This window comes from Macrotis lagotis, chromosome 2, assembly GCF_037893015.1.
Source record: "Macrotis lagotis isolate mMagLag1 chromosome 2, bilby.v1.9.chrom.fasta, whole genome shotgun sequence".
Classification (NCBI taxonomy): Eukaryota; Metazoa; Chordata; class Mammalia; order Peramelemorphia; family Peramelidae; genus Macrotis; species Macrotis lagotis.
The window spans coordinates 134,642,872-134,667,925 of NC_133659.1; the positions used below are offsets into that span (position 1 = coordinate 134,642,872).

General features: G+C 37.4%; 1 protein-coding gene across 1 annotated transcript in view; it reads right to left on the bottom strand.

The window, feature by feature from the left end:
- Positions 1–25,054, bottom strand: part of KIF26B (kinesin family member 26B) — a 624,587-nt gene that overhangs the window by 104,305 nt on the left and 495,228 nt on the right. The window contains exon 6 of the mRNA XM_074222850.1: positions 1,760–1,966. Coding sequence (XP_074078951.1) covers positions 1,760–1,966 — 207 coding nt within the window. The remainder of the gene's footprint in view (positions 1–1,759; positions 1,967–25,054) is intronic.

The following is a 25,054-nucleotide window of genomic DNA, read 5'->3' on the forward strand; positions in this document are numbered from 1 at the left end:
ACAAATGAAAAAAGTGAGTGTCAGAGAGTTTACATAATTTAACCAAGGACACAAAGCTGGCTATTGGCACTCCAATCTGAGCCAACTGATATAAAAACAGAACAAAATCTTTTTTTTTTGAATCAGTGAAGTTCCAGTAAAATGTTTGCTACTGTGAGTGAATACTGTTAGAAAACAGGAGGTGTAAACAAAAATAAGCAGTAAAAATGGTTCTTTTTCCTTAAATATCTCTAGAACTTATTAATAGCCACTGTTTAATTTAAGCTTAGCTTCAGAATTTTTTTAACTTATGGAAATTTGTCTCTGGAAAAGTTTTAGCATTGTTAATTAAATTGTTCATTAGTCTTTTATTAGATTCTATGTCAGATTTAGATTGCTGAGCCCACAGGGTGGTACTACATCCAAACACATATATACACATACACAAACACACACACATACATGCACAATGAAGAAGGAAACCCTGGGATAATTTCATACAGTGAGGATTGCATCTTCTCAGGGATAAGCTCTTCAGGGAAATCACATATGATGGATGCTCAGTTTTTTAATGAATGGAACCTCAAATACAAACATACAAATACATAGGGCTGCCTATGGATACACTCCTGAGTCACACCAAAGAAGGAGTCTTTAAATGGAAATGAAGGACATTGTTGGCCATGATATCTGTGCTGTACTGGAAATTCAAGGAAATAATAATGACATTATTAAGCTAATAATATTACCACTGTTTCATATCTCTATGGCACCTAACAGTTTATAAAATGCTTCTACTTTTATATATATTATCTTGCTTGATCCTCATGGCAATCTTGTGGGACAGATAGGACAGAGTTTGTTATCCCTACTTTGCAGATGAGGAAATTTAGTCTCCCAGAGGTATAGCAATTTTACCAAGGTCCCAACAGTAGTCAGTGGCATGGACAGAATACAAACTTAGATGGTGCAGTGGTTAGAGAATGGAACCTGGAGTCAGAAAAAGCTGACTGCCTCAGTTTCCTCGATGTAAAAATGGGGGTGATAATGGCACCACCCTCAGGGCTGTTGAGAGGCTCAAATGAAATATAACTTGTATAGCACTGGGCCTAGTGCTTTAGCACACAGTAAGTGCTTAATAATAAAAAATAACATCCATGCCATTTTGCTATTTCATTCTAGTCACCAATCATGGATCTCCTTCTACTGAACCACTCAATACAATGCCCCAGAAGCCCATAGTCTCTCCCAGTACATGTGCTTCAACTTGTCAGTAAACTAGAATTTATTAAGCACCTTCTGTGTGCCATATACCGTCCTAGACACTGGGGAAAGGGAACAATCATTTATTAAGGGCCTACTGTATATGCCAGGCAATTTACAAACATTATCTCATTTGATCCAAGAATAAAAAGACAAAAGCAAAAATAGTTCCTGACCTCAAGAGAGCTTATATTCCCTAAGGGAGACATCATGTATACAAATAAATACAAACGAAGGCAGCTAGGTGGTGCCTAGAGTCAAGAGTACCTGAGTTCAAATCCAGCTTCAGACGATTAATAATTACCTAGCTGTGTGGCCTTGGGCAAGCCACTTAACCCCATTGCCTTGCAAAAAAAATCTAAAAAAGATAAATACAAATGTAAACAAAATAAATATATGACAATATTTTGGAGATGAATGCCCTTGACAAAACAAATGAACAAAACAAATCAACCTATGGCAACAGCCATAGTCTCCATCAAAGTCTTCTGAGCATGAGAAGGAAAGGATCACCTACCTGAGATGCATCCTGGGGAAAAACAGCATCAAAGGCAAACATCTTGGGTGGAACCTGGTTGCCTCTCTTTTGGAAGGTGTTCTGCCCTCCACAAGTCAAAGGGTCATAGAGGGTGATTTGCTTCTTCCTTGGATCCACTTTCAAAAAGGAGCTGGATTCAGACGTGTCCCTGGCAAGGGTGGAGCAGATGCGAACCATGACCTTCACCTAAGATGAAACATACAGAAAGGGAGCTTGGATTAAGGGAGTCAAACGGTTTATGGTAGAAGAACCCTGTATATTATATCCCTGAAGGTTCCTAGTACCCTTGGACTTCCCAACAATAAATCACAATGAACTTCATCATGCATTAGGAATATAATCCTTGACGGGCCATGGGAGGGAAAAAATAGCATATTTATAATTCCCGGGTACACATGTTGATGTCTCTATTACTTTGATACAGAGGTGGTGCATCACTTTCTTTGTTTGACTATTAATATAAATTGAAAATTAACTGTACCCTGGTGGCCCAATTAAGTAGATGAAAAGGTAATCTGGGTTGCCAAGCTCCCAGGGCCAGTGTGGCTCCCATGAAACTTGAAGATCTATAAACCCAGCACATAAAAGTTAGCTCTGTAATTTACTCCTTGCTTGCTCACATCAGGACTTTTACTAACGAAACCTACAGTTATTAGTGTCATCATTAACAGGCTGTGAAATGGCCTGATTTTAATGGTCAGCATTTGAAATGTACTCAGAGGGCCAGCAACGATAAAGAATTTGTTTGAAATATGGTATTTTATGTTCCATTAGATAAGTGTGTAATGAGTGGTTATTTACAGAACCAGGCACATCTTGGTGGAAAACAGGAAATGGAATTTACTTTTAACCCAATTTCAGCAGTTCAGCTGAAAAGAATATGATAGCTGTAAAGACTTTAAAGGTCAACTAGTTCAACTCCTTCATTTTATGAGAAACAAGAGATTCCAGGGGTTAACTGACTTTTCCAAAGTTCTATGTCCAATCCATGACAGACTAGAATCAAAATTCCCAACACTCAGTTCCAAGGTATTTCTGCCAGATTACAGTACTTTCCTAAATATTGTAGCTAGGAATCACAACGTCGCTCATAGAACGACAGAACCTTAGTCTGAAAGCTTGCCTTAAGAGGCTATCCAGTTTGACCCCCTACCTGACTATATCTCCTCAATTCAATATCCTCTAAAATTGGTTTTAATTTAATTTAATCTGGCCTTGAAGACCTCCAGTGATGGAAAAGCCATTGTCTCCTGAGGCAGTCCCTCTCTACCTTCAGCTGGTTCTAATTGTTAGGAAGCTTTTTCCAAATATGGAACTAAAATTTGCCTCTAGATTTTCACAGTCCTTTAGAAGGTAGCTAGCTAAAGCAAACTGACAATAGGCCAAGAAACATTCAGTTTTAATACTTTATAAGTCATCTAAAAGCAGTTTCCAATGCTTTCAACCATCACATTTATCCTAACAGGAAGGAAGAGAGAGACAAAGATAGGTTGGTCCCTATCTAATCTATCAACTGACTGTGCCAACTTAACTCCCATCCCAAGGGAGATGGAGAGGGGGACACTGGGAAGAATACTAGGGGTCTTGGTTTGGGGGCCAAATTAAAGTTACTTCCCAAATGATTGCAAACACATTTCTAATTCCATTTCCCTTTCTTTGCTTACAGAAATGTTGGGACTGGTAAAAGAAGGAAGAAAGGAAGGAAAGAAGGAAGGAAGGAGGGGAGGGAGGGATAGGGAGGGAAGGAAGAAAAAAGAAAGATGTAAGGAAACAAACAATTTTGACATCTCTTCTTGTTTTTGTTTCAACTTTCTTCCTATGCTCTAATTAAGGGAAATAAAACCTCCATTTTGCAGAGCATAGCAGTGTTTTCTCTCACTCTGTTTCTGGAAAGAGAAGGAACAAAGGACAATTCTCTCTTATTCAGTTTTTTTGGGTGGGCACAGATAAAGAATGGAGGTTGGAGGGAGGAGAGGAAACACCATTTGTTCTTGAGAGAAAGGAAAGAAATTGGAAGACAGAAAGAAGTTGGTGATGAATGGTGTTGAAAAACTCAGAAAGAATTGTGAGGATGACCTTTAGCTCTGAGTCTAGTATCCAAGGCAAATGCAAACTGGGATTCATGTTTGGGAGAGTTCACCTTCGAGATGTACAGCTATGGCTGCCAGGATTTTGTCTATTTAACTGTACCCTAGATGTGATCTTTCTGTGTCCTAAGAATAGTTTTCTATAAGTCTTAAACAAGATCATGGAGGACTACTATCTGTCTCCAATATATAACATTTCATCTCTTCCCAACTTTGTACTTCTGTATAGGTGGTTCCCATGTCTAGAATGCTTCCTTCATCTCCATTTTTCTTCCAACTGGAGCTCAGGAGCTCTCCATGTTCATCTACATTCATCCTCTCCAGGGTCCAGCTTTCACACATGACCCCTAGACCAGCACATTTTGTGGATTGTTTTTCCTCATCTCTCTCCCCTTATCTAGTTGTTCATTCTCTTTCTTGAGAGACTAGTATAACTTTTTAAAGGTTGTAAATTTATTTATCTACATGAAAGTTTTGTCCCCTCCAGGAGAATGTAAATTCACTGAGAACAGAGACAATTTTCATTGTATTCCCAAATTGCAGGCACTTTTAATAAAAATCTGTTGAATTAGGTTGAATTGAACCAAATCTTTCTATTGCCACTCTCATTTTTCAGTTTTCTTTGACATGGGTTTCAAGGGATAGACTTTCCTGTCCAATGGGCTTGGACCATAGGCTAGGTGGGCTAGGTGAGGGACTCTACTGTAACATTGTACTCTACTCCATAGGTGGAGATTTAGAGCTGAATGGCACTTTAGAAAACAGGAAGGCCAATCCCATCCTTTTACAGATGAGAAAACAGACCTAGAAAGGTTAAGTGTCTTGATCAAAGGAGATGAGACCTGATCTTTGTTCTTCTGACCCCAGTACTCATCCCACTATACCACACACAATGCCTGAACTTGTCAAGGGTCTTGTTAATAACATACTGCCCAAAACACACAGTCAGTTCCTAGCACAATGAATCAGGATTCTGTTTGCCTTCCATTCTGGAATTTTTTTATTCTTGTCTCAGAGTTTCTACAGCCGCATTATCAAAGGCCTATCTTCAGGTTTATCCTGGCAGCAGAAGCTGTCATCCTCAACACAGTGGCCACCTTTGGTGTGGATTCTCTATGCCTAGAGGCTCAGTGTAAGCAGATTCTCCAGTCTGGATTATGAAGACTGGGGTTGAGGCTCTAACTCTAGGCAGAACTGATGGAGGCACATGACCCATCACACTTTGATTTTCACAATTTCACATGTAATTTCTGGGTAACTAGAGGTGTTGAATTGAAAGTCTGAACTGAGTATACAGAGTTACAATAGGAAGGAGGCAGGAAGGGATCTGAATTAGGGATTCACTCAGCACAGAGCATAGCTTCTGAATTTTAATGAAGTGCCTAGGCCAGTAGTTTCTGGTCTGGCCAAGGGAGATACACAGATCCTTTAAAACCAATTGAACCCTGGGCTGGGAGAAATGTCACACTTCTTTTCTTTGCAATTCATTTAAATAAATGGAGATTTTTTTTTTCTCTTTAAGGGAAGGAAATTGAGTTTTTCTGCCTCACTTCCTTTTTGTCATTATTCCTTTAGTCCAACACTCCACTTCCTGACTAATCCCCTAATTAAAGGGTTTAGGAGAGACCACTTGTGATCAAGGAGGCCACTTGCACCTCCTGCCAGAAGTTCTTACTCAAGTAACAATAACTGCTCAGGTTCTTGGCAATATCTCCTTTAACCCTTCTTTTCACAGCTCCTTCAAGAGGAGATGGCAAAAAAACACCAGATCCAAAATTTTCATAAAACATATTTACAAGTTTAGGACCACCAGAGTCAGGAAGATAGCCCGTCTTACTGCAATTTCCATTCTTCTTCCACCTGGAGATACTTAATAAGCCTGGAAGATGGGAGGATAGAAGCAAAAAAGCTACATACCCATCAAAGACAGTGAAAGAGAAATAAGAGCCTAGAGACCTTGTTATAAGAGGAAGCAGATAAGTATTTCCTCCAACTAGACCTCTGTGGTAAGATCCCATTTTGAGCTTTATTTATCTAATTATTCAGTGGACCAGGTCAGACAGCTGTTGCTCTGGGCAGTGTGACTCTTTTTCTGTTTGGCTCATTCATCATTTCCATCAATTCCTTCTGGACTGTATTATAGCATTGGGAAAGGAAGGGGTTGCGGCACACTCACAGCACAAAAGACAGGGGTCACACTACTCCATCAAAGTCATGGCAATTCCAGAGTGTGGAGCCAGCCTCATTGCAGGCTAATGAAGAGTGGGTTCTAACAGTCTGCTGTTACTGCTATAAATAATAAGGGTGGGGTGGGGTGAAGTTGTCTGTTTCTACTGAAGTATGAGCCAAAATGGCCCAATCAATAGAAATTTGAATTTTTTTCCTCCTAATTACACACAACAGGTACTGTTCTGAAAGCTCTCTTCAATTCTAAGAAGTTCAAGAGAGATTCTGGTTTTTGTTTAAAATTTGGTTTTGATTTTTGCAGGGCAATGGGGTTAAGTGACTTGTCCAAGGTTGCAAAGCTAAGTATTAAGTGTCTGAGGCTGGATTTGAATTCAGGTCCTCCTGACTCCAGGGTCAGTACTCTGTCCACTGTGCCGCTAAGTTGTCCCCTGATTCTGGTAAATTTGAGAGAGAAAGCCTCAGAGTCAAGAAAACTGGGATCAAATCCCACTTTATGACAAATACTAACTTTGTGACCATGGACTAATTGCTTAATTTTTCAGGTATCTAGGTAAATTTCTAAGATCATAAATTATTGAAGAATCAACCTACATCATGGAACATCTAACTCAAAGGGGATGTTCCACACAGATAAAATTCTAAACTTGCCACCCCCAAATTAGGCTCTCCCAAAATAGAGATGAAAATTTTAAATGAATGATATATTATGTCCATATCATGCAATCATGTCATATTCTTGTTTAACATTATTAGGGGACCCACTCTGTGCCCTTTAGAGAATGTATTTAGGGCTCAACTCCATGTCTAGCACAATGCTGTAGATATCATAAATATTCAAGAGAAGTCTAGTGATACTGTAATGTCTTGTCCTCTAAATTTTACTACATTGGTCAGTGGAATTTATATTTCTTTTTTTTTTTTTTTTTTAGGTTTTTGCAAGGCAAACAGGGTTAAGTGGCTTACCCAAGGCCACACAGCTAGGTAATTATTAAGTGTCAGACCGGATTTGAACCCAGGTACTCCTGACTCCAAGGCCGGTGCTTTATCCACTATGCCACCTAGCCACCCCTGGAATTTATATTTCAAGAGATTTCTTGGAAATTCTCCCAGTCAGATCAACTCAACTTATTGGTACATTAGCTGTTGTAAGGTATCATATGATTTACTCTAAGTCTTCCACATTTGCTTCTGATTCTCCTCTACCTGCCCCAAAAGGTTTCTGGGCAATTTTTTTTCTCTTTTCTTCAAGGTGAATAAAAAGCTAAAGGGCACAGACCTCCAAAAAACCAACAGAAGTAACACTGAAGAAAGATAAAATGAGGCATATAGAATAAGATGTCTTCAAAACCAAAGCAAATCTAACTCTACAAAAGTGAATTCTATCTCACTCTCAATTTCAGATTTGGATTCACCCCCCTCCTCATTCCAACAAAACATGGTTTCCTCAAATCATCCTATGATGGTTCTCTTCTTTACTCTTTCTATAGGGAGAATCCTAAGATATCAGAGACTCAAAGATCGCCAGTTCTGGAAGTGATCTCAAAGGCATTCTAGTTTAACACCTTCATTTTAGGGAGTTTAAATGGCTTATCCAAGATTACTTAAGTTGTTGATACTAGGACATGAATTTGAACCCCAGATCCAATAACTTCAGAACTGAGGTTCTTTTCATATCATCACATTTCTTCCATGTTACCTCAAAAGAGAATATCTCTCCTAAGTATTAATATTACTCTATATCTTGTTAGCCAAGGTACTGGACCTTGAAGACCCTATATGATGGGGATTCTTCAGAGCAAAATGACCCTGTAGAAATGTCTTTAGCTCACTATCACCTAGTTGACTTTCTTAGATTCAGGGTGAAGAGGTCAAGAGAGAGAGAGGGAAGGAAGGTGGAGGGAGGAGAGTGAGAGCAAAAAAGGGATAGAGACAAAGAGATAGAGATACAGAGAGAGATCTTGAAGTACTGTCATATGAGATAGAACAAAGTAAATATTTCATTTCTCATTTTAAACATTTATAAATGAAAAAGTTGACCTCAATTATAACTGCGACCATGGCAAAAATTCAAAAGGGTTTTCTTAGAACAGTATCTAAAATATGGTGTCAATCTGTAGCTAGTAGTAAGAAAAGTTATACAAAGAATTCATATTCCTAATTTTTTTATAGATGGAAATTAGTCTTCCTTCACTGACTTAAACACTTGAGGAGAAATCTTTCCAGGGAAATTCTCCAAAGTTAAAATTTCTTCAAAGAACACCTCCTTTTTTCCCAAAAAACATTAAACTCAAGTACACTTGAACGACTAAGTTTCAAAAAAAAAAAAGAAAGTTATCTATGGAAGATTTGCTCTGTGAATCCCAAACTACATAGGATCATGTTTTTTCTTTCCCTTTTTTGTCTAATTAAGTGACATGATAAATAGACTGTAGGTTGTCTGTATACAGTACATTTCTAACTTCAAAGAAATCTACAAATAGGAAAGGCAGCCAAGTTCAAGAAACAATATATGGTATTTCTTCAATATATTTTCAATATCTCCTGTTGAACAGGAATAGTTGTTTGGTAATAAAGTTCAAATTCATTTGTCCTATTGTGGTAGGAAAAACTCAGAGGAGGAGTATGAATTTCTACAGTGTATGTCAGAGTCATATGAACCAAGTATTTCTTGACTTTGAAGCCAGCTCTCCATATCTACTTCATTACATCATCTACAACCTCTCTTGTGACCTTCAAATACAGATATAACCTTGGTTGGTATATTTTATCTAAGGTCTTAGTTATGTCATCTGTAAAAAGGTGCAATGAAAATAATGATAATATTAGAATTTCATTTCTTTTCTTTTTATTCTCAGTGCCAGGCAAAAAGCACACACTTAATAATTGTATATTGTTTAATTAAGACTCCTACCTCAGAGGGCTCTCATAAGTCCTAAGAGTATAGAAATTCAGTCAATAGCCTCTGAGAATCATGAGCTTCTTTCCAGATTCATCCTACATACCACCTTCTATGTGTATTGTTTCTGGGCATAAAAATAGGCAACAACATTCTCCATTGTTATGGACTATCTACTAAGGTTCTAATCCACTTCTGGAGCAAAAAATATAAAGTCATGAGGATTGGAAGCATCTGTTCTTATACAAATTAGGTCTAGGAAGGCTCAGTATAATCCTTGATATTATCTCCACTCAGTTTTCCTAATATTCCACCTTTCTTTTTTCTCTCCACCTACCTCCCCCTCCTGTCTCCTTCACAGTTTCCTCATCTTCTTCCCACATGTCTAATGCAGATATCCTCCCTCCTCCAAGGCTCTCTCTACACACATACCACTTCTCTCTATATACTTCCTTTTTAGTGATCTCACCCACTCCCACAGCTTCAATGAATACCTTTTTGAGGATAATTCCCAAATCTATCACCAGTTCCAAATTTCTAAGAGCTTTCTGGACATCTCTACCTGGATATCTCACTAGGATTTTAAATTCAATAATTCTGAAATCAACCTTTTTTCACCCTTCTCTACCTAACCTACTACTCCTAACTCAAAACTTCCTGCTAAATGAAAATTTCTAGGTCTCCTAGGTGCCAGACTTTAAAAACATTTTTGTCTCTATACTCTCTAGTTAATTCTATTCACATTTATCTCTGTCCTTGACCAAAATTCTCTCTCTAGGATCCTCCTTAAATCCCAAATTCAAGCTCCTACCTAAAGGACCCTACCAAGGCTTCTGAACAGTGAGCGTTCATCTTACTTTGCCCAGATCCACCATGCCACTTCTATGCCAGAGTCCATACTCTGCTACCCATGCCAGTGTTTACTTTCCAAGACAGTGTCTGAGAATAGTTATTAATCAATTCAATCCTACTGCTCCTGGAAAGGTCTATTCCTCCTGTCCCTGTCCAAAATACTCCTCCTTGAAAGGCTGAAAAATTTGTGATGGAATATTACTATGCTATAAGAAATAATGAGCTTGATGATCTTAGAAAAGCATGATAGATTTTCATGAAATAATTAAGAGTAAAATGAGCAGAACCAAGAATACATTGTATACAGTAGCAATGTTATTTTTTTGTAATTTTTTTTTTTTAGTTTTTGCAAGGCAATGAATGGGGTTAAGTGGCTTGCCCAAGGCCACATGGCTAGGTAATTATTGTGCCTGAGGCCAGATTGAAGTCAGGTACTCCTGACTCCAAGGCCAGTGCTCTATTCACCATGACACCTAGCCGCCCCTAGCAATGTTATTTTAAGAGCAACTTTTAAGGATTAAGTAATTTTGACTACAATAAATACCTACCTATACTATACTTATAATATTATAAATACCCCTACAAAGGACACATGAAGGAAGACGCTAGTTGCACTCAGAGAAAGAACAGATAAATAAAATTATTTGTAGAATGATTTCTCTCTCTCTCTCTCTCTCTCTCTCTCTCTCTCTCTCTCTCTCTCTCTCTCACACACACACACACACACACACACACACACACAAACACTTATCTGTGTCTAATAGTAGCCACATCTAGATGAGGGAGAGGAAAGAAAAAAAAGGAAAAAAGGTATATGATAATATATATTTAAAAGGTACAGCAAGTTGTAGATAATAAATTTGCAGTTTTGTCTACAAACATCTTTTTTTTATTATGTAATGGAAATGCCTGTTTTATTTCTAACGTTCAGAATAAAATTAAAAAAAAACACTCTGCCCTGGTCACCACTCCCTTCTATGTGTTGTTTTCCTTGTTAGAATGTAAGTTCCTTGAGGTCAGGGACCATCTTGCATGCTTGTATTAGTATTTGTATGACCAGTATTTTACATGGGGTCTGGCATAGAATATGGGCTTAATTAATGTTCAGTCATTCATAAAAGCATGGATTTGTTAATTCAAGATCATTTACATTCAACCTTTCCTTTCTATTCTAAATGGTACTACTCCATTCTGGTCCTTGATTACCATTCACCTAGATTGGTCCTAATTAGTTTTCTCACATCCAATCTAAAAGCCACTGCCAAATCAATCTTCCTAAAGAATAGCTGTAATCATAGCACTTTCCTATTCAAAAAATAAAATAAAATAAAAAAATCAATGATTCCCACTGTTTAGAAAAGCTTCCCTCCCATATTTCCCAATTGCTCCCTCTTTTCTTTGGACTCTTACATCAGCCTTGCTTGTACTTCTCACTTGAGTATGACATAGTGGTTACACTTTTGGACCATGAGACCGAAGAACTAGGTTCAAATCCAACTTTTGATAATTCTAACTATGTAACCCAGGGCAAGTCATTTAATTCCTATGAGCCTCAGTTTCTTTTTTTGTAAAATGAGGATAATAGTTGAGGTACCTACATCACAGGATTGGTGTAAAGTTCAAATGGAATATGCATTTAAAGTGCTTTGCAGGATTTAAAACTATCAAAATTTAAGCTATTATCACAATTTTGTACTCTATTTGTCCATACATATACATAGTATATACATTATCAAATAAGATCTCTGTAAAGTGTTAGCACAATATAGTACAATAGGCAAATAGTAGACACATAATAAATGCTTCTTCCTTCCCACCCTCCCCCAAAGAAGACCCTAAATTGCTTGGGATCTGAGACAGCAACTTGCTCAGTCTCTTTATCTCTCAAAGTATTTAGGACATGCTAGACTTTTTATATACATCTGATAAACAAATGTGACTAGAACATTTTTTTTATTCACCTCACTGTGAGACTTTGGATCCTCAGAGATGCCAGGGGATGAGCTCATCTCATAAATAATGAACAGCAATGACATCAGTCAGGGAAGATTTCCATTATTAAATGCCTAGGCTGGGAAAGGTGACAAGTAGCAACACAATAAAACTAAGTGAGAGAACACATGTGTGGGGACCAGGAAATGGAGCCCAGTAATGATATTCATTCAATAAAGGAGTGTTTTGGGGAGTGGAGACAAAGAGAAACAACCCCAGGGCCCCAGATCACAACACAGCTGTCACAAGGGGAGCCAGGAGCCAGAGAGAGTCATTGCTGAGAGACAGTAGGACTTCAAAGAAAATATTTGCAGAGGAGGTATTGCTGTAACCTGGGCAGTACCTTTGGGTCAACTCCTGGTACTGAATGAGGAACTCTAAGATATGAGTAGATGCTTTAGGGAAAAGCAAAATGTTTTTTGCAGGGAACGATATGCAAAATTAAATGGGGTACCAATATTTTCTTTTTAGTGATTTTGTATTGATAACTTTCATTTTTTCATCATCATTAAAGCAAAGAATAATCAAGAGGTAAAATGGCAACAAAACTAACCAACATTTTGAAAAAATGTCTGACATTATTTATACAGGTTCCCACTTAGACAAAGGGGAAAGGGAGGGGAGAGGAGGTGTCTTCTTACAAAAAAGAGTCTCCATTTAAACACCACATTGCTTCACAAAGTTTGGATCATGATTCTCAAGGAACTTAGATATTCAGAGTATGTGAGGATCTATACAAGAGAACCCACAACCTTTCTAGGGGACCCTTTCCCATATTTAAGAGCTCTCCTTGTCTGATTATCTCCCTTCTTTAACATAAATCCATTGCACTCTAATATGTGCTGGTTTCTTTGCTTGGTCTCTTCAATGCATGAGTTGTTGAGGATCTCTCATCAAACAACAGCTCCATTTCAATAGTATTTTAAGGTTTTACTTTCCCCACAAAATAGCCCTCTTCTTTATATGAAGAAACTAAGGCTCAGTTTAAGCCCAAAGTATCAAATCTCCATCACTGGTGTTCAGGGTATCCAGGTTCAAGCATCATTTTCATTACTTCATGATATTTCTCTATGCAGGTGGTGCAGATAATGGACATCATCCTAATTGCTGTAGCAATTCCATGAGATGAGTAAGAAACTGTTATTCTCATTTCATAGGAAGAAAGTTAAGGCACCAATTATCTGCTCACCTAAGATCACGCAGCAAATGCTGACCCACAATGATGGTCTATGTTTTCAATTTCCAAGGCAAGTTTTTTCCAGTGACTAAAACCTTAGTTTCCTCATCAGTCAAACAAGCTGGAGAAGGAAATGAAGTCTGGAAGAGTAAGATAGGGTTGAAAAACTCATAAATAACAAATAGGATCTGAATTAATCTGATTCAAACCAATCCAATCCTATCAGATAAATCCCACTCACCCCAATTCAATACAATAAACAAGTTTTAAGGTCCTAAGGAAGGTCAAGTTCAGTGCTAGAAGCTGTGGAGACAAAGACAAAAATGTTACAGTCCCTGCCCTCAAGGATTATATATTCTCCACTGGGTTAGAATGTGGATTGATTGGTTTTCAGTGGTAGATGAAGCAAAGACTCATAGGATGGGGCTGCTAGGTTAATCTAGCAGTGCCATGCCCTGAAAGACAGCAGGGAAAATTATTCTCATTTTTTGTTCTAAAAAAATGGTAGCATCAAGTCTAGTAAATATACTAAAATAATTCACTCTGAAGAATACGATTAGTTGGGGCAGCTAGGTGGTGTAGTGGATAAAGCAACAGCCTTGGAGTCAGGAGTACCTGGGTTCAAATCCGGTCTCAGACACTTAATAATCACCTAGCTCTGTGGCCTCGGGCAAGCCACTTAACCCCATTTGCCTTGCAAAATAACTAAAAAAAAAAAAGACTCATGGGACCATAAGATTTAAATTATAGGGTTTTTTTTTTCAGTATAGTTGCTGTTTGTGTAAGTAATTGTGTGTGAGTACGTGTGCTATTCTTCACCAGGGAAATTTATATAACTAGAAATGAAAACAGTCACTCCAAAGATAAAATGGTAGGAAAGGGATCTGCCAACAAATCTTTTAAATGAGGAGTCCTACAGGTTCATTCAATTTTTATTTTTACCATTTATTATTAATAAGTGTCAATTTATGGCAACAATTTACTCATGCCCCTCTGGATAGAGCTGCCTTCCTTAAGAGGAGAATGGTATGAAAATACCACATCTGCAAGAGCAGATTCTATTACCAATGAGATGTTGCAGAGTTAATTTGGCAACAGACTTCATATGGAGTAGATTTTAAGGTGTTCACTTTACTATTTGACAGTCAAAAACCCATGGCCCTGCAAATTAAAACAGCAATGAGGTATCACCTCACACCTATCAGATTGGCCAAGTTGAGAAAAAGAAAAGAGATCAGTGTTGGAGAGGTTGTGGCAGGATTGGGACATTTATACATTGCTGGTAGAGTTGTGAATGAATCCAACCTTTCTGGAGAGCAGTATGGAACTATAACCAAAGAGCAATAAAACTGTTCACACCCTTTGATCTAGCAACTCCAATTCTAGATCTATATCCAGAAGAAATTATAAAAAATGGGAAAAGTCTGACATGTTCCAAAATATTCATAGCAACTCTTTATGTAGTAGCAAAGAAATGGAAATTGAGGGGATGCCCATCAGTTGGGGAATGGCTGAACAAGTACACAAATACTATGCAATATTATTGTTCTATAAGAAACCATAAATCAGACTCTAGAGAAGCATGGAATCTGATGCTGATATAGGATCTGATGCTGAGCAAAGGAGCAGAACCAAGAGAACATTGTGAGATGAACATCCTTGATAGAAGTAGCTCCTCTCAGTGAGCTAGGACAACTGTATTAGATCAGCTATTGACAATGTTATTCCCATCCAGAGAAAGAAAAACAAAATAAAACAACAACAAAAAAGGAAAAATCTGATGAACACTTTATAAAAATTATCTTATGTATCTCTTTCCCCTAATCCTGATTCATCATATTGAAAATGACTAATATGTAAATATATTTATCAAAAAATATGTATGTCCAATGCTAACCTGACTGTTCTCTGCTGAGGGGAGAGGGGTGGGAAGGGAGGGTGGAAGGAAACTTTGTAACTTAAAAATATGTGTGCATATGGATGAAAATTAATTAATTAATTTTTAAAAAAAAGAAAAGATGGCCAAGGATGCCCTCAAAGTCTCTCAGTTCACACACATAACATCCAAGTCAAGGGTAATTTTCTCTTTAGCTCATTATGTCTCAACCCAGAATTTATTCTGGAACAATCTCTTAAATATAGTTTAGGTATAACTTTTTTTCCCCATGGATGTGGGTAAAGGGGGTCTCCAGAAGTGGTACAGGTCAACTTTTATTTCATCCATCAGAAAATGCAGAAAGTTTGACTCATTTTATTTTGTTTATGTCCAATTCTTTGTGATCCCATGGGGTTTTCTTGGCAAAAATACTAGCTTGCCATTTCCTTCTCCAGCTCATTTTACAGATGAGGAAATTGAAGTAAACAAGGTTAAGTGACTTTCCCAGAGTCACAGAGCTAGTGAGCCTAAATTTGAACTCAGGAAGATGAATCTTCCTCCCTTCAGACTCAGCACTCTCCATTGCAGCCACCTAGTTTCCTTTAAGACTCAGAGGCACCTATAAAAAGATGACAACAAAAATCCACAAAGCTCTCAAAGGTCTCAAAAACTTTTCCCAAAAGGCAACCATTGGGGAGGACTGGTGAACATGAAATTCCCCTTCCCAATGAAATTGTTCTGCCTAAAGTATTCACTGTAATGAGAGATAACAAGCTCTCTAGGTCACAGGTTCTTTCATAGGCATGGGGACCACTTTTTTCCCCTAAGAAATACTCTGATCAAGAAATCCCTTTTTGTCAAATGTTCAAACTCTGAAATTGAGGACCTTTCAAATTAGGTATTCCTCATGAGGGTATTCCTGGAACTGATACTATACTGTTTCCAAGGACACTGAAATCTTAGGAGGCTAGGATTCAGACACATTGTGCCTGAGGTCACCTCTTGAGCCTAGTTGATCCCAATGTCTATTTCTACCAAATAGTGGTTTAGATGAATCCACTCTCTCTGATGGCTCCTGTCTCTGTTAGAGAAAGTTTGGGAGACTCTGGGCAATCCGTTACACAAAATTCCCATGTGTTTGCCCCACCAAGGCAACTATTACCAAGTTTATCTCTCCTTTATCATCAACAACTCCTCTCACCTTCCACCTAAATACCCATCTAATGTACTAGATATTGATTTGACCTATAAATAGATAAAGATGAAAAGGAATTCAAGAAAACTTGAGCTGGTCTTTCAGCCCTCAAAAAGGGGAACCTTGTCTAACAACTTTAATCTTGAATTCTGGGCAACTAATGATCTTGGAGGAAGCCTCAGTCCCTGAAAAAACCAATGCAATTATCTGTGGCTTTTAAACCAAGCACTGATGAGCACATTCACACTTCTTGTGGGGAGGTACCTACTTCACTGACCCCACAACAAAAGATCTTCATGCTCTGAAAACCCATCAAATCAAAAGTACTTCCTACCTCCTGACAGGGAAGGGCAGATGAAGAATAAGACATATTTTTGGACATGGTCAGTGAGGAAATTTGTTATGTTTGACTATACCTACTTGTTATAAGCTTTTTGTATTTCTTTTTTCAATAAGGAGAGAAAGAAAATAAATGCTTATTAATTGAAAAAAATTAAAAATTAGAACTAATAATAGCTATTATTTCCATAGTGCTTTATTTATTTGCAAAGAACTTTTACAAATATCTCATCTTCCACTCAAAGCAACCCTGGGAGGTAGGGACTATTACTAACATCCTTTCCCAGGAACTGAGGCAGACAGAGTTAAATGACTTGTCCAGAGTCAATTGGTGAGTTTCGGTGGCCAAATTTGACTAATCTTCCAGTGCCTTCTCCACTGTGTTCTCTAGGTGTCCCATCATATGAAAAAAAAGGGAAATGGAATCTCAGGGTCCTTAAAGAATAGAGTAAGCAGACAACCAAAAGACAAAGAGTTTGGAGGGAGGGAGGGATACTCAGTAAGAAGTAAAATGTAATTGTACAAAAGGTGTTGGTAACTGGGATTTAAATGTCTGTTTTACTTAATGTAAGATATTGGGGCTTCTTATCAAAGCCAGAATACTCTTGGTGGTTTAAAATATTCTTATCTACTATTATACTCAGCTAATTCCCCAACCCCAGGATTTTCATTTTAAAAGAGGGATGCAATTAGAGAGAAAGATTTAAGGGGGGAATTTTGCCAACGATTTGAGTCTGATGTGCTGTATGAGATCATCATTATTAACTGAGACATACATTCATTTATCAAAGAGTATTGATAAAGTTACCCAGCAACAAAGTTAATTATAACTAAATTCTAGAGCTAATAAAATTTTTTCCTATCCTTCAGTAATTTCCCACATTCTTTAAAAGTGTTACTCAAACTAGTCCAAACATTCTAGAGAATAATATGGAACTAATGCCCAAAGAGTTATGAAAGTATGTATACCTTTAGACCTGGAAATACCTTTAATAAGTGTATATCCCCAAGAGAAATTTTTTAAAAAAGGAAAAGGACCTATATGTACAAAAATATTCATAGCAGCTCTTTTTGTAGTGGTAAAGAATTAAAAATTGAAGGGAGACTTGTCAATTGGGGAATGGATGAATAAATCATAACATGATTGTGATAGAGTACTAATGTGCTGTAAGGAATGATGAGGGAATGATTTCAAAAAAAAGCATGGTAAGTCCTATATGAACTGATACAAAATAAAGTGAGAAGAACCAGGAGATCATTATGCACAGTGACAGCAATACTGTAATGATGATCATTACTGCAAGGACTTGGCCACTTTGATCAATACAACGATCCAAGACAATTCCAACAGACTCCTGAACTTTGCAAGCATATTGAAGTATAATTTTCTCACTTTTTCATTTTTTTACATGACTAATATGAAAACACATTTTTCATAATTTCATGAATATAATTGATATCATTTTGCCTATTTTTCCATGGGTCAGTGAGGGGTGGGAGAGGAGAGAATTTGGAAAACAATTTTTAAAAAGAAAAGAATACTAAAAATAAATAAATAATGACTTTTTTGAAAAAAGGGAAAAAATGTTACTCAAAAACCTGTGAAGCTGACAAGAGTTAAGAATCATCAATGTTTAAAGGATCCTGTTGGTGAAGCTCTGAACTACTCCAACCATTCTGGAAATCATTTTGAGATTAGGTTAAAAAACTCACTAGGGCAGCTAAGTGGCATGGTGTTCCTGAGTTCAAATTCAGTTTCAGACATCTACCAGTTGTGTGACCCTGAACAAGTAACTTAACTCTGCCTCAGTTTTCTCATCTGTAAAATGAGCTTGAGAAGGAAATGACACTCCCGAGTCTTTGCCATGAAAACCCCAAATGGGGTCAACAAAGAGTCAGACATGACTGAAAAACAATTCAAAGTAGGAAGTAACTAAAAGGCCCATACTCTTGAATCCAGACATTTCATTGCTAAACAAATAAAGATTTCATTGCTAGGTCAATGAGTAAAAAAGAATAGATACCATATATACAAATTGAATATGGTATGGAATGCTACTTTGCTATCATAAATAATGAATATTAGGGATATGGAAAGCATGGAAATACTTCTATGAAGTGATTAAAAGTAAGAAAAAATAGAAAAGCTTCATAATTACTAAAGTAATGTAAAAATAAAAGAACAATGCTGTGAAACCAGGTTACAATTTAACTTTAGCTATATGTCTATAAATTTTAATAATAAAATCGATACAACTTGAAGCAATATGCCATAAGAAAGTATGATTTTAATAGTTTGTTTAATAGTTTGTTATTGTAGCTATTGTTGTTTGTCTCTTGCTTCCAAAGAGGACCAATGATATGGTGATGTCTTGATTCATGGGAAAATTGAATTTAAGTGTGGTAGAGTTGATTAAGCTTTGTTCATAAAACCTTATTCTCTCTTTTGAGTCATCAAAGTCCAGCAACAAAACACATCAGAGTAATTAGCAATGGCTTGAGATGCATTAGATAATCTTTGATTTCCAACCAAGCTGTAAGTGCTCCATTGCACCTGCTTCAGCTGACTTCGTGGTCACTGGAACAACTTGTTCTCTTATATCAGGTGAGGTCTTCACATACTTGGAGCAGATACCCCTTATGATTCTGAGGCCCATCTGTTACCCTCAATCTGGTTTAGCCAAGTCTGCCAAGATGGTTGACCAGTGTGTAGCCCACTGAGAATGCTATATCTTGGATTCCCAGGTGATTAGTTGGATACCAATATGCTAAATAGAGGGAAGTATGTCAAGACTTATATGGACAGATAAAGTAAAGTACATAGAATCAAGGAAAGCAGTAACTACAATAATGAAACCAGAAACCAACTAAAACTGAATAGTGGGAAATCAAAATGACCAAATTTGATTACTAAGAACTACAAAAGGTAGATAAAAGAATCTCACATTTGTTTACAGGGGTGAGGATTAAATTTGTGGATTACTGCAGATTAAGTCAGACTTTTCCAATGTGCTGGTTATTTCTCTTCCTTTATTTTTTGTTATTTATGACATTCTTTAGAATGACTTTCTTGGAGGGGGTTATGGGAGGCCACATTGAGAAATACATATGAAGGAAAAAACAAAAGATGGCAGTAAATATCATTTTTAAATTTTAAAAAGAAAAACATTTTTAAAGAAGTGCCTCTCAGTGTGAAAGATCATAGCAAGGCTTAAAAGAGTTTCCTTTCCTTTCAAGTCACAGGTTTAGGATTAAAAAAAACTGGCCTCAGAACATATCTAACCACAAGAGATAGAGATGCTTTGAAATAAGACCTGAACCTCCTGCCTAGAAGAAGTAGGTAGGAACAAGATAAAGGAATTAATATGAAGTTCTCTTTTCCCTTAAAGGATCACAAGTCTAGAGGGACCTCATCTAATTAAACTCTCCTCATTTTGCAGTCAAGGAAATGGAGGCCCATGTAGGTCAAGGGACTTACCCAAGGTAACGTAATTAGTAAGTGTCAGAAGTGAGATTTCCATCATGGGTCCTTTGACTCTTGAACCATCTCGCTTTCCATTTACCTACCACATGGAAAGTAATTGATGGTTTCAATCATTTAACCCTTCATTTATCCTAGCAAGTGTAGAACACATTCTGCTTAAATTTTTGCTGCTAGAATAGCTGCTTCTCTAAAGAATTTTTAAAAAGGGGTGACAAGGGACAATTCATCAAAAACATTTTTCTTGGATTTTCTCCTTAAAATGGGCACATGGATTAAATATTTGGTGGAGGAAGAAGAGGAAAGCATACAAGCAAAAACAGTGCTTTCCCAGTTATAGTATAGTCTGATAAACCTTGGATATAGACCAAAAAAAAGAACAAAGGCACTTCAGGTATGAATCCCATGTTGCAACAAGATAATCCTCTTTTCTTGGAAGGCTTGAAAATGAAGAGATGGTCTGGGAGGTGATCATTTGCTACAAGGCTAAGGAGTCTGTGTAATTCCTTCAAGCAAATAGCAACCTTTAATGAATGGCACCTGATCAATAAAGCAGAATCCTAACATTTGAGAATTAAAAAGCCTTCCTGGCACGTTGTGTCTGAAGGAAATGTCAGGAACATTTATCATGGGCTCAGATGGATGGCCCACAGCTGCTGCTTGCCAAATGATAGAACCTAACTTTGCTTAGACCCGGCAAATACCCTGAACGAGTGCTTTTGTATCAAATATAATCAGCTTTCCTCAAAGGCCAGAATGCAGAGGGAGGTTTTATCGTCACTGTATAGAATGGACATTACCACCCTGGAGTTCTTTCCTCGGCAGCCCCATAAATGCACTTTGTTCCTAAGCCCTGGTTAACATGGGACCATTTTATCTTACTCTCCAGGTGCATCCTGAAACAACCCTCTTTGTGTTCCTAAACAGTCCAAGCTGCTTTCCCCAAATCAGTTTGAAGACTACATTCTCTTTGGGATTTGAAAGCCTCATTATGACAAAGTTACAGCAAAAGGCAGAGGCCAAGAGCTGGAGACAGTCAGCACCCCTTTAGGAGGTTCTTGGCTAGTATTGAGCAGCCCCTCCTAAAAAATCAAAGGTGGGGGAATGGGTTTCTCTATGCTTTCAAGTGGATGAGAGTTGATCTCCAAGCCTTTGATATCTGGTGAGTAAAACAAAACTGAAATTATCCAGCACTCTCATTATGCTTCTAAGGAGGGTGAGGTGATAGAGAGTTTTCATTTTGGGCCAGAGGAGATGAAATAGGAAAAAAAAATCTGGGCTGCATGAATATTTAAGAAGCAAAGCATTTGAAAACTTGTTTGGAACTTGTGTCTACCACATTGGATTTAGTGATAGCATAGGGAGTCCAGCTTTGCAAAAGATCATGGATAATGTGGCATGGATGGAGAGAAGACTGAACCTGGAGAGATGAAAATCTAGTTCAGATCCCCCCCACCCCAGACACTTAGGAGTTGGGTAGCCCTAGGAAAATCATGGATCCTTGTTAAAGCCTCAGTTTACCTTGTGTGTAAAATGGGATGATGGTTATCATGTGAAAGGATCAAATGTTTTGTAAATTTTTAAATTTACAAGGGTCAGTTATTACTGGAGAATTAATCAAGTGTCTTGACCCTGTGGTAACTAGGTATTTTGCACTTTCCCAGTAAGAATGGTAGGGTAGGGAGAGGTAAAGCCCAACTACCCCCTTGAGAATCTCTAGAAGCATCTAATAGTAAATTTCTTGATCTGCTTGGTAAAGAAATTTCTTCTTGCCCCAAGTGACTACTTTTCTTATATTCTATTAAAAAAATAGGGGGGGAGATAAATTTTCCTGGTCAGAAACTTGAAATGGAAGTGGCTCATTTCCATATCCATACTTGAGAAGTCAGGGGTTAGCAAGACTTCATTTTCTAAAAGCAAACTTAAGTCTGTACAGAATAGGTTATTATTGATAAGGAGTAAAAGGTGTCTCTTTTATCTAACTACTAAAGTTTAACACAGTCTTGGCTTCTTCCTACTGAATGGCATGTTCCTTTGAGTTACAGAGGCCTGCAGCAAGCACACTGTTGGGTGAGTAGGCTGTGCATCCTGGGAAAATAGCAACTAAACTTGAAACTAAAATATTCAAATGGATGTCGGATCTGTTAAAGTGGACATTTGTCCCCAGTGGTACAGGTCACAGTTCCTCCAGGCTTGCTCATCTGGTGCAAATTTGGGGATAGGATGAGGAGATGAATACTGAGGATATCCTGGGGACCTTCCTCTCTCTTTCTTGATGCTATGAGCACAGAAGTGGACCACATACTATTTGTGCTCATAGAGAAAGGCAAAAATTAACCTTGAAGAGAACAAAGATGGAGGAAGCACCTGTATTCAAATACAAAAGAGCATAAAAGATTCTGTGTTGCTATTGTGAGAGCATTGAAGGATACTTTCACACTATATCTGAAGGAAATAAAGTTTCCAAAGACATGGGGGTAAAAAAAAAAACTCAGACCTTTTTAAAGTTAAGAAACAAAAGTTGACCGAGATAACATTGACTGCTCCCAAACCATAGGAAATACTTTTCCTTCTGTATAAAAATTTTAATGAGAATAGTCTTTGCAAGTTATTATTAGGGAGGCCTAAGAAAAGCAATACAATGCAGCAGACCACATTCCTAACATCACACAACTGACTGAAAGAAGTAGAAGACAAGATCTCCCTGTGTTTGTTGTTTATTGACAATAAATCCTTTTGATTTGGTAGAAAAAAATACTGCCTTAAAGGCTCGCTTACTAAAAGATGAAAAAACAAAAATGGATTCAAAATAACTTGAAAGATAACAGCAAAGGAGAAAACATTATTTGACAACACTCTGAATATAAATATTGGGCAAGACATAAAACAAGGAGATAGATGCTCACCAAAGACTTACTTGTTTATCATCATAGAGAGGCAATGTGAAGTACAAGTTGAAGAGGAATTCTTTAACTTTTAAGTAGAGACTATGAATTCTAAGGACACTAGGGGTAGCTAGAGGAATTATGAATCAGGAAATTTGAGATCAGGTCCTGGTTCTACCACTTCCTGTTAGTACTACCACCACTATCACATCCAGGACCATCTCCAGTTCTGATCCATATCTGGCCACTGGATCCAGAAGGTTCCAGAAGAGTAAGTGAAGCTGGTGAATTTGTTTTTTTTTTAATTCAATACACTTGTATGTCATGGCATCACCTTCTTAATGTCACGGTCCTCTTCAAGAACAAAGGACAAACAATAACAAGCAGTACTACTATTACTACCACTATAACCACTAGTGCTACAACTACTCCCCCTACAACAAAGTATGGGGTGTTCAGAAAGGTATAGTTCCTCTGATATGAGGGTTTCCCAAGGCCTTTTGAAAGTTGCTCATCTGCATTTGGTGTCCACCTGTCACCAGCTCTCACATATGACTCCAAGAAGCTATAGTATGCGCAACAGTCACATCCTAGTAAAACCATCTTGGCAGACAGGCTACACCAAGTTTAGAGTAACTGACAGACCTCAAATGTGTTGGTGAATTAGTGGGATGTCTAACGCAAATATGTGAAGAATGTTTTGTTCCAATGTCCATAAAATCAGCTAAAGCAGGTGCTATGAAGCATTTAGAATTTGGTCATTCATCCAAGATGCAAGGTCATCTACTACATCTCAAGCCATCACCAGTTATCTTGACTTTTGTCTTGCTATGGATTTAAATGACTCTGGAAGAGAAAATGAGGCTGATGACTTTGTGCAACTCTGTTTTACTTAAATCCAGATCACATGTCCTAGTCAAGACATCACCCATGATGTCACTGGTCCTCTTCAAAAACAAAGGACAAACAACTACAACTTCCATTGCTGCTACTGATACTGCTACTACTGCTACTGCTACTACTACTACTACTACTACTACTACTACTACTACAACTACCACCTCCACCACTACTATTGCTGTCATCACTGCTATAATAACATTTATATGATTCCTTAGAGTTTGCAAAGCATTTTACATATATATATATATATATATATATATATATCATCCACTTTAGTCATCATAGCAACCTTATAAAATAGAAGTTATTATTAAACCTTTTTTATAGATGAAAGAACTCATAACGAGGTTTAAGTAATTTGCTCAGGGTTAAATAGGTAATCAGTGTCTGAGGAATGATTTGAACTCAATTCTTCCTGATTATAAAGCCTAGCTAGGTTCAATCTATTGTGCCACCTAGTGGTATTGGGCAAATCACATAACTTCTAAGAACTTCAAATTCCTTATCTATAAGAAAGATAGACTACAGTTGTCCCTTCCACATCACAGGATTTAGGGGCACATTGCCCCGTGACCTGGAAAAACTGCATAAAGTTTTTTGGCCCTTCATAACAGAGAAGAAATCTGAATTTTTCCTTTTTTCTTTTATGGGGTATTTATAGTACCATATTATAAAATTTGGATTAAGTATTTGGTCATAGACTCTGTGTCATCTGTTGGCTTTTGAATGTCATTTGTGGCTTCTGCAAATCTCATAAAAAGTTCCCATTTAATTTCTTATGCCAACCCTCAACATATTGAACTATCCCATTTCAATGTAGAAGGGATGACTGTATATGGTCTTTAAGGGCCCTTATAATTCTAATGTCCTAGTGTTCTAAAAATCCACTATTTTTGGTATCAAATGAGTACTAAATGAGAATAGCATCTCACCACATTCTAGAGTTTTTGCTCTCAGAAATTTCCTATTAAGTTGCATTGTGAAAGGGGAAGGGAAGAAAATAAACATTTAAATGATGTCTCCTAAGTATGAGGTACTGTGCTAAGTGCTTTACAACTATTATTTCATTATCCCCATTTTACAATTGAGGAAAAGGTCAAGAATTCTGTGACTTGCCCAGGGTCACACATTAGTGTCTAAGGTTTGATTTGAACTCGGGTTTTAGGCTCTATCTACTATGCCACCTTGCTGCTCCAAAGTTCCTCTGTGACACTGAAATAACATTTGTCTTGGTAAGGGACATTATCCTTCAATAAAGTAGTTGAAGTTATCAGATCTAAATTCCACCTGTTATCTTTTCTTTTGGTAGATCTTGGGAGTACTCTTTTGCTGGTACTTGGCAACTTCTTAAAATAAAACATTTGAAAATGAAAACCTACAAATTCTTACCTTTTTTACTCCATC